The sequence below is a fragment of the Marmota monax genome, unplaced genomic scaffold, assembly GCF_021218885.2.
Source record: "Marmota monax isolate L192 unplaced genomic scaffold, Marmota_monax_Labrador192_F-V1.1 WCK01_AAM20220418_F8-fsc00102, whole genome shotgun sequence".
NCBI classification, from domain to species: Eukaryota; Metazoa; Chordata; class Mammalia; order Rodentia; family Sciuridae; genus Marmota; species Marmota monax.
In genome coordinates, this window is record NW_026692494.1 from 6,645,602 (window position 1) to 6,655,446 (window position 9,845).

The following is a 9,845-nucleotide window of genomic DNA, read 5'->3' on the forward strand; positions in this document are numbered from 1 at the left end:
GCATCCTGTCACCAAGTGGCCAAGCAGAAGCACCAACTCCTGCCACATGCATGGCAAGAACATGGGGCCTCGGTGCCTTCCTGCCCAACAGATCCCAGGGGAGGTGAGAGGCCCTCGACTTCTTGCAGCAGCAAGCCCTGAGCAGGGGCTGATAGTTCATAGCATCATGCAGCCGTGTTGGCTGGTGCCAAGACCACGGTGTCCTGGAGCAAACACTGAAGCACAGCAGCAGGAGCTGCAGGAGCCGCCCATGGTGCAGAGACCCAGGTTTCTGCACAGCCCTGGAGGGCAGCACGCCTCGGGGGCGGGGTGTGGACACTGAGCAGGCCTGAGCTCCAGGCGGCCCTGCAGCAGGTCAGGAAGGGAGGATGCCTCTCCACAGTGGCTCTGCTGGGTGCAGAATCCCCACCCAGGGGGCCAGGCCTTTCATCATCCAGAGCTCTGCAGCCCCCCAACATGAGACTCCTACTCAGGTCCTCGGGAGCCCCTCAAGGAAGTTGGAGAAGGCACTCTCCAGCACGGCCTGCTTTGACGTCTCCAGATGGGCCGTTCCCAATCAGGACCTGCTGCGGCATCCCTTCTAGAGCAACCCAGGGCCTCGAGCATGCGAGGTGAGCGCCCCAGCCCATTCTGAGACAGGGTCTCACCATGTTGCTATGGGTCTGGCCAAGTTGCCTACTGCCCTGGGACCTTTGATGCCTGGGCTTCCCAACTGGAAACCCAAGCTCTTTCCAATCTTCGGCACCCCCTCTACCCACTACCCCCTTTGGAGTGCCAGCACCAGGCCTGTCTCCCATCTCACCTGCCCACAGCCCTGCCCTGCCCTTGCACACAGCAGACATCTCTCTACCTCCAGCCTCACCTCACCCAGAACATTTTAGAAGGGGTTTCTAAAGGACAGGAACTCAAAAGACAAAACTGTGAGACTACCAAACTTCCTTATGGTTTAATCCAGTGCTCCAATCCCCACCTCATATGTTGTGTCAGGCTTCAGTGCGACTCCTCCTTGGTGCTGGGGATGGAGCCCAGGGCCTGGTGCAGCTGCACCAAGGAGCACTCTGCCTGAGCCACACCCCAGGCCTCTCCTTTCTCTTGTGGTAACAAACACAGTTCACCATCTTAGTCGTTTTGTAGGGGAAAGCTCTGCAGTGTGCCCACCACCCACCTCCAAGGCTTCTGCCCAAACCCAAACTGCCCTCTTGTTAACACCCACCCCCAACCCCTCCAGCCCCTCCCTTGTGACTGGCTCCCAGTGGTAGGGGCAGCAGGCAGGGGAGGCAGCAGGCAGGGGCTGTGCCTGGCTGCAGCACGCCACAGGGTCAGATGCGGCAGGGCCTGTACCTGCCTGTCACTCAGCCACTCAGAAGGCTTGAGGACTATGTTCAGGACCAGCCTGGGCAACGGGGTGAGACCCAGCTTCACGTGATTAAAAAGTGCTGGGGACACAGCTTTATGGTAAAGTGCCCCGATTCAATGCCTAGTACCAAAAAAAAAAAAGAAAAGAAAGTTTTGAACAGGAAATTCATAGGCACAGTGGCCACCTCCATCACCCTAGCAACTCAAGAGGCTGAGGCAGCAGGACTGTAAGTTTGAGACCAGCTTGGGCCACTTAGTGAGACACCCTGCCCCATTTTGTGCAGTATTAGGGACTGAACCCAGGACCGAGAGCATGCTATGAAGCACGAGGCCCTGGGCCACCCCCAGTACTGTCCAAAATAAAACCCAAGCAAACCAGAGCTGAGGGCTCAAACGGCAAAGCTGCACCCACCAGCAGTGTGGTCCAGGGCCTACCACACTGTGCCCACTTGGCTTGGGCCCTCCTGGGAAAGAGCCAGTGTAGCCCAGTTTGGTCCAGGCATATACCCTTGACCTTGGGCATCCAAGCAATTCCAAGGTCAGCGAGTCCAACTCCTGAGTCCAGCCATTCTGGATCTTTCAGTTGCACAGACACAAGACCAGCAGTGTCCCACTTGCCACCAGTGAGAGAGGCACCCTTGGGAAGCACCAGAGTCCACCCCGGGCCCTGAGCATCCAGGAAGGGCCATTTCATAAGTGCAAAGGAAACTGGCTTCTGTGGATGGGGCCCTTTCCCTTAAATGCAACTAGGGGGTTCCCTGGCTACCCCATTTCCTAGGCTGCAGAGGTGACCACCAAGCCCAGGGGCATGGCTCTGCCCAACCCCACCTTGGCCCACTGTGGAGGCACAAGGCGCCAGCAGTGTGATGCCCTTGGCCCTGGTGCCTCCCTGAAGGAGGAGTGGTCTGCCTTCTCACAGGCAGTTTTATTTAGATTTCAAACAAACCACAGCAGAAAGGAGGTGACCTCAAAGCAGTCCGTCCACTCAGGAGCTAGGACCCCAGCCTCGAAGCCGCTGGATGGGGCCCGCCCACGACCCTGGCTGCTGCGGCTCTGCCATCCCAGGAGGGGGCCGGCAAGCCGAAGCCCGCTGCTCTTCTGTGAAGCAAGGAAAACCCAGAACCGCACGGGGAAGGAAGGACACCCAAAGGCGACGCCCAGAGCAGGGCAAGGCAGTGCCGTGAGGTAGCCTGTCGAGAGAGCCAGCGTCCGTCCCATGAGGTAAAATCTGAGAGTTTATTCGGTGGACGAGGTGTCAGGACTCCTCGGTGCCCGAGTCGTCCTCGTCGTCCCCGAAGCAGCTGTCTGCCTCCTCCACCTCCCCGTCCTCGTAGTAGTCCTCGTAGAACAGGTCCGCGCCCTCCTCGGGCGCCGGCGCCTTGGTCTTCACGCAGTACTCGGCCAGCGTGGTGGGCACCTTCACGCCATCGCGCTCTGCGTCCACCTTGGTCCCCAGGACCTGCTTCCTGGGGGGACAGGATGGATGAGGGGCTGCTCTGATCCTGGCCCACCCCCCATGGCACATCAGGGCTACACTGCAGAATAGGAAGCCAGCGGGAGCAATGCCAGGGACACCGGGCACAGCACGCAGCCTCTGCCCACAGAAGCTGGCTTCAGGGCCACAGCCACAGGGAGACTCGGTGGCCAGCCTCAGCTCTGTGCTGTGCTCATGCCAGGCCACGCCCCAGGTTCTGCACGCCCTGCACTACACACCACCCAACCCACCCGACCCCAGGACGTGGTGCCAGGCAGGAGCATGGCTGCAGTGCCAATAGTGGGACTGGACACCCTGGCCATCAGGAAGTGCCAGGGCTGCTCGGGGTGCAGGTTCACACAGGGAACGGTGTGGCACAGCAGATGCTGACCCCAGCCTCTGGCCTACAGCTCGCAGAGAAGACGCAGACGCACAGGAACAGGGACCATGGGGGAGGAGCTGAGCCCGGTCTTGGCCACCTGTGTCTGCATGTTAGGACAGACATCGCACCTGGCTCAGGCCTCTCCCGTGGGCATTGCAGGAGGGTGGGAGGGCGCTGTGCCAGCTGCTCTGGGCCTTCCCGGCACCAGCCAGGGCTCTCCTGCCTGTCCTGCAGAACCCAGCAGGACACAAGCTCTTCTGAGGCCTAAAGACGTAGTTAGAGCCAGCAGTAGGCACAGAGCAGCGACTACAGTCCCAGGTGGGCATGAGTGACCCACAGGGTTCTGAGGGATGAAAACAGACTAGCTCTCATCTCTGCTCTGGGACTGGGTGGGAGGTGGCAGGGAAGAGGTGCCAAGAGTACGGGCACCTCTGAGGGCAGGTGTTGCAGGGGTGCCTCTCAGACTGCCAGTAGAGGTTGGTGGCTACCACAGCAACAACTGTCCAGTTCATAAGGAGCACGTGGCAGCACGTGGCACCCATGCGAAACACCGTGGGTGCAGCATTTCAAGTTCAAGGCATTCTGCTCACAGGAAGTGCCAGGGCAGCAGAGAGGACAGACCGAGCACTGGGAAGAACGGGACAGAAAGGAGGAGCCCTTGTTGTCTCCTTGTGTGTGTGTGACCACCCGGGGCCAGCTACAAGCGCAGAGTGTGGCCTCTTGCCTGGCTAAGGGCAGCAGCAGTGCTGGGGTCAGGTGGGCAGGCAGCTCTGTGTGGACTGTGGGGCAGCAGGCCTCTGCAGAGGAGCAGGTCCAAGTGCCAGTCCACCAAGGGTCAGTGTGTTTGAGATGGTGCCTCACTGAGCCAGACCACTCCTGGTCAGTGGGGACAGGTGTACATACACCTGGCTCCAAAGAGTCTCACCACATGACAGTGGCACCTCTCAACCACACCAACCAAGGTGCCTCCCTGCACAACGCCAGCTTGTTTCTGTTCTGGCAGCACTGGGAATAGAAGCCAGGGGTGCTCCACTACTGAGCTGCACGCCCAGCCTTTTTAGACAGGATCTCCCGAGTTGCTTAGGGCCTCACTAAGCTGCCCAGGATGACCTGGAATTTGCAATCCTCGAGTCTTGGCCTCATGTGCCTCTGGGATTACAGGCGTAGGCACTGTGCCAAGCCATTTTTTTTTGGTGGTGCTGGGGCTTGAACCCAGGGCCTTGTGCATGAAAGGCAAGCACTTTACCAACTGGGCTGTACCCCAGCCCCAAGCTACTATTTTAAATTAAAAAGCAAATTACGTGTTTGCCCAGCAAAGGTGAGGACCCTGGTTCAATCTCCAGCTCCATAAAACACAAAGATAAATAACGAGTTGAGGGCTGGAGCTGTGGCTCACTGGCAGAGTTCCTGCCTGGCATATATTAGACACCGGGTTCAATCCTTAGCACAGCATAAAGATACATAAAATAATTACTAAAAAGAATAAGTTGAAAAGTGTTTCAAGTGCTTTCTTTGGCAGCAATGTACAATAAAAATGGAACGACAGAGGAAATTGGCACACTTCTTGTGCCAGGATGACACACAAGGGAGGCATTCCATATTCCATTTTTTTTTTTTTTTTTGTAGTGCTGGAGACTGAACTCAAAGCCTTGTGCATACAAGGAAAGCACTCTACCAACTGAGCTGTAGCCCCAGCCCCGCACTCCATATTTCTGAGAAAAGAAAAAAGTATTTGGAAAAGACACAGAAAAGGATTAAGTCAATCAAGAAATGAGCCAGTAGGGCTGGGGCAGCTTGGTGGCAGAGCACCTGGCCAGGATGTGAGGACCCATGTTCCACGAACACCAAAGCAAGGACTGAGAAACCCTGCTGAAGAGTGACAACAGACAGCAAGAAAACAGACAGAGAGGAGGTCCCCGAGCCCCATTCACCTGACGGGTCCCCACAACTCCCCAAGAAACTACTTCTTTTGCAGAGTCACCTCTTGACTCAGAGGAAATCGGAGCAGGCAGAGAGCCACTGGGACACAGCCCCACATGGCAAGCTGTCCGGGGCTGTAAGTGCCAGCGAGCAGCAGACCGTAGGCCTGCTTGGCCTTCAGCGAGTACGCAGCACCAGGCTTGCCTGGCGGACCCACCCACAAGGACCACAGCAGCAGAGGCCACTGTCCCAGGGAGAGTGCTGCCCTGGGAGGGTGCAGGAAGGACCAGGCACATCAGGGCTGAGTCACAAAGCAATGAGACACTAGGAACTCTTGAATGCTGGGGATGGGGCCTTCCCACTGTATGCCACAGCGCACACAGAGACACACACGCTATGTGGACCACGTGTACATGTGTGTTCACACGACACACTTTTCTGGGACACAAAGAAGGAAAAAATACCACCATGTTTTCAAAAACAAAGAAGAGGCCAGAAATTGGGCTGAACTGGCTGGGCACTTCTGACTGGGGTTGGTGTCCCCATCTGCAACTGCTGCCCCTGGGCAGAGGTGGCCTCCAACAGGCTAGAAGGCAGGAAGCACTTGTCAGCCTTGTTAGCAGAAGCAGGTGGCCCTACTCTGGGGTTCAGAGCCCCGTGCTCACCGGATGATGTCCGTGTACTCCCGGTCCTTCCCCTTACTCTCTTTCCACTTTCTGTACATCACTGAGGCATCCACATTGGCCGGTGAGAAGGTGTTGGGCTCGTTGAGCAGGGAGATCACACTCAGGAGGATGGTCCTAGGGGGACGAGTGGACTGGAGTGCGGTGGCCGCAGAACCCAGACTTCCATCTCTCTCAGGCCCCAACTACTGAGGCCTCAACCCAGGAGCCCCTAGAGGCCCCCGTGGGCACTGTCTGATCTGCTCACACTTCAGGGCACCACCAGGCAGCAGGAGCTGGAGTGGATAGGGGCTGCTTCCAGACTGAGGGCTGCCCTCAGAGACACACAGCATCAGGAGCCCACCCTCAAGCTGGGGCTCCCAGGGTGAGCAGCAGATGCCTTGGGATCTCCCCAGGGTCTGGTTTCTGGGTGGACAGCACAGTGCCACAGGCACTAGAGACACAGACGCCTCTTCCCACGTGTCCCCAGGGCCAGTCCAGGGCACAGGTGCCACCAGACTTGCATGGTGGGCCTAGCCTCACCTGACGTTCTGTGTGGGGTTCCACCGCTCCGAGGGCAGCTCCCCACTCTGTGGGTCATCAACAGGTGGGTGGAGAATGGAGATGCATACGTCCCCTGTCTGAGTGAGGGAGATAGCGGGTTAGCCCTGGCCAGGCTCCCACTGCCTGCTCCACCGGAGGCGTGACCACGGGGAGGCAGAGGCCTGTGCGAGGCTTGTGTGCGCTCACCTCATAGATGTTTGGGTGCCACATCTTGGTCAGGAACCGAAAGGCTGGTGGAGAGTAAGGGTAGTCGATGGGGAACTTGAGGCGAGCCTGTGGGGTGGGAACAGCAGGGGTGGCTCAGTGGGGGCTAGGCCCTGGCAGAGTTCCATTTCAGAGGACACTCTCTGGGTGTCTGGGGAGTGTGTCCCATGATGGACAAGTGACTGTCTAGGCCAAGGAGGAACAGGGCTCACTGTCCAGTTTCTTGTGGGCCTAGGGTCAAGCCAAAGGCCATGTCCACGATCGGCTGCCTCAAGCCTTTCTGAGGTTGCCTGGGCGGATCCAGCCCCACAACGTGCAGGTGAGAACGTGGGAACGCCAGAGGCTGGCAGGGCGCCAGGTACCCGGAGACTCGTGCCCCAGCCCGGCATGGCTCGTCTGTCCTCTGGGAGACTTACTCCTCGTCACTGCCTCTCTGAGGGCTCCTCAGGCCAAGGGTCTTGAGCCACCGGCACCAGTGCCAGAGCTGCTCACCTGTGGCCAGAGCCCTGATGCTGCTCCTGCCTCTGGTTCTCAGCAGGTAAGAAAGGAATCGCTGATGTTTGTTTGGGGGGGGGGCAGCATCTTGGGGGTGCTGTGAGCTCCAAGAGGTGGAGACTAGGCCCCTAGAAATCTTATGGAGAGGGACGCCTCCATGTCCAGGGAAAACATGCTGAGGCCAGAGTGACCTTGGAACCTGGGTCTGACACCTGCCCAACAGTTGCTCAAGACTTCAAGGCACCCCTAGACTCCTGCCAGGTTTCTAAGCCTGGATTTTGAGCCTCACCCAACTCATCCCCTGCCCCTGTTACTCTCAGCGTCTCTAGAGATCCCTTTTACCATTTCACACATCAGGGTCACAGAAGGAGAGACCCTGCCTAAGGGGGGAGCCTCCCCCTCCTGGTGCTAGAGCTTTGCCTGCAGCACGCTGAGAGGAACGCCCCACAGGAAGCGACTGGGAAGCAATGGCGGCCTTAGGCACCTTACAAGTCCCCTACGACTTCCACATCCCCTTGACAAGTCTTTGCCCACACCGCAGCCAACCATGCCCAAGACAGGGGCGCCAACCTTAGTCCCACACTGGCTTCTGAGGACAGACCCGTGGCAAACATGATCCGAGCCTGACACCTCTTTCTGGAGAAATGGGACGATCCCCCTAAAGCCAACCCCGGAGGCTCTGCCCACCAGGCCCTGCAGCCATTTGGTGGGTAGGGCCAGAGACCCAAAACCTTTGCTTCCTGACTGCAGCCTGGCCTAGAAGCCTGGCCTGGCCTCAGGGCGGGGGAGTTACCCCATTCTGGGTGCTGCCATAACTATGAAGTGCTCTTGGAGACTTTTCAAACTGGACTGCTCCATGGGTGGGGATGCAGGAGCACTCAAACCTGTTCCCCTACCCACCCCTGCCCTAAGACCTGGGACCCCAACTCAGCAATTGCCCCCAAGTAGACAAGGCAGGTGCCCTCACTCACTGGAAACAGACCTGTCTTGGCCTCACCCGGCAACTGGGACCTGGGCTTTGGTTTCTCTCTGTTTGTATGTGACAGTGGGGACTGATCCTGGGGCCCTGAGAATACCAGAGCAAGCATTTTACCACTGACCTACGTCCCCGCTCTTGCTAAGCTGCCCGGGCTGATCTTCCACTTGCCCTTCTCCTGCCTGAGGAGCTGGGAAGACAACCGTGCACCACCACTCCCGGTTTCTGCCCCCACCTTAGGTAGGGAGACCCCAGTCTTGCTCCGCTGGCTCCTGAACAAGGTCCTGTGACCCTTAGAGGAATCCAAAGCTATGACTGGGCTCAGATCGGTTCGGTGGAGAAAACCGCCCTGCCTGTGGCCCACGTTCTTGTCACATAAGGCAGAATCTGACAGTCTGGGGGACAGCCCTCGGCTCCCTGCTCCCGCTCATCCTTAAACCACCAGAGGGCAAAAAAATGCCGGAGAGCAGCCCGAGACCGCAGAAGCCGCCCGCTCGGCGGGACCTGCGAGGCTGGCGGCGTCCAGCAGCCCCGGCTTCGCAGCTCGCCTGGGCCCGGCCGGGCCTGCGGGCGCAGCACTGGGGGCGCGCCGCCCCCGCCCCCGGCGTCGCCGAGACCCGGTTACATAAGGCAGGGCGGGGCGCCGAGCCGGCCGCCGCTCACCTTGAAGTAGCCGCCCTCGTAGTAGGTGTTGGGAGGCCCGAAGATGGCCACCTCCCAGTTGTACAGGTCGCCCTCGTCCACCAGCGTCACCCGGAAGCCCTCCACCGGCTCCTCCTGCAGCCCCTTGAGCTCCAGCAGCAGCGCCTTCTGCGAGCTGGGCACCAGTGGCCGGGCCATGGCGGCGGCGGCGGCGGAGGGTCCCGGGGCCGGGGGCGCGCCCGGACGCGGGGCCGCCGCGAGCTCGCGGGACGGACCGGGCTGCGCGCTGGCCGCGGGGGAGCCACCGCCTTCCTCCGCTACGCCGCCGCCGCCGCCGCCGCCCGTGGCCCCCGAGCGCTCCACCCGCGCCGCCGCCGGCGCCGCCGCCCGCCTCAGCCTGACCCGTGCGCCCCACCCGCCGCGCCTGCGCGCCGACGCCCGGCCCCGACTGCGCCTGCGCGCCCGCCCGCGGGGCACGCCGGGAAGCGCAGTCCGCCGCCCGCCCGCGAGGCACGCCGGGAAGCGTAGTCCGCCGCCCGCCGCGCAGGCGCTCGCGCTGCCGCCCGGAGCAGAGCCGCCCCGCCGCCGAGCTCCGCGGACGCCTGTGCGCGGGAGGCGGGCTGCTCCGTCTGGCGCGGTCGCCGAGGCTCTCGGGGCCTTTTTTGTGACGTCCTGGCGGGGGTGTGGCCGGGGGGCGGGGGCGACCCTCCTGCTTTTCGGGGCTGGAGGAGGCGGGGTGCGCGGAGAGGGCAGGCGATCCGCGGGCTTCCTGCGAAGCCGGGCCGAGGGTTCTGGACCACCTTCCCATTGGGCATCCTCTTGGCAGCTTTGGTTCTGCACTCGATTCACGCCAGGGCCCACCTGGTGGACCCCGGCTCCCGACCGTGACGGAGCCTGGCCTTTCCTTACCCCGTCAATGGAGTCTGAGCCCCAACCTGATGGAGCCTGACCCCCTGACCCCTCGATGGAGTCTGAGCCCCCACCCTGAGGGTCTCCCCTAAAACCCCCGTGGAGCCTAGGCTCCACCCTGACACCCCACCTTGGCTTCCACCCAACCTGGTGGAGCCTGGACCATGATTGGTGGTGCTCTCCTCTCTGAGCCCACCCGAGTCTTGCGTGAGACGACGACCAGAGGCAGCAAGGAGGTACCTGGAGGAAGTGCGCATGAGG

General features: G+C 60.5%; 1 protein-coding gene across 1 annotated transcript; it reads right to left on the reverse strand.

Annotated features, from left to right (window-relative positions):
- Positions 1–921: 921 nt before the first annotated feature.
- On the reverse strand, positions 922–8,914 carry Cdc34 (cell division cycle 34, ubiqiutin conjugating enzyme). The gene is made up of 5 exons (XM_046444439.2): positions 8,697–8,914; positions 6,545–6,631; positions 6,338–6,435; positions 5,798–5,932; positions 922–2,822 (listed from the first exon to the last, which is right to left on the reverse strand). Exons 1-5 carry the CDS (start codon positions 8,871–8,873, stop codon positions 2,612–2,614), a joined length of 708 nt encoding a protein of 235 aa, XP_046300395.1. The 5' UTR covers positions 8,874–8,914; the 3' UTR covers positions 922–2,611.
- Between the last annotated feature and the right edge of the window lie 931 nt (positions 8,915–9,845).

Coding starts and splice junctions, on each gene's coding strand:
- Cdc34 (XM_046444439.2), bottom strand. CDS start 8,873: ATGGCCCGGCCACTGGTGCCCAGCTCGCAGAAGGCGCTGCTGCTGGAG. Junction 6,632..8,696: donor ACGAGGGCGGCTACTTCAAG/GTGAGCGGCGGC, acceptor CCCACCCCACAG/GCTCGCCTCAAGTTCCCCAT. Junction 6,436..6,544: donor GGCACCCAAACATCTATGAG/GTGAGCGCACAC, acceptor TCCCTCACTCAG/ACAGGGGACGTATGCATCTC.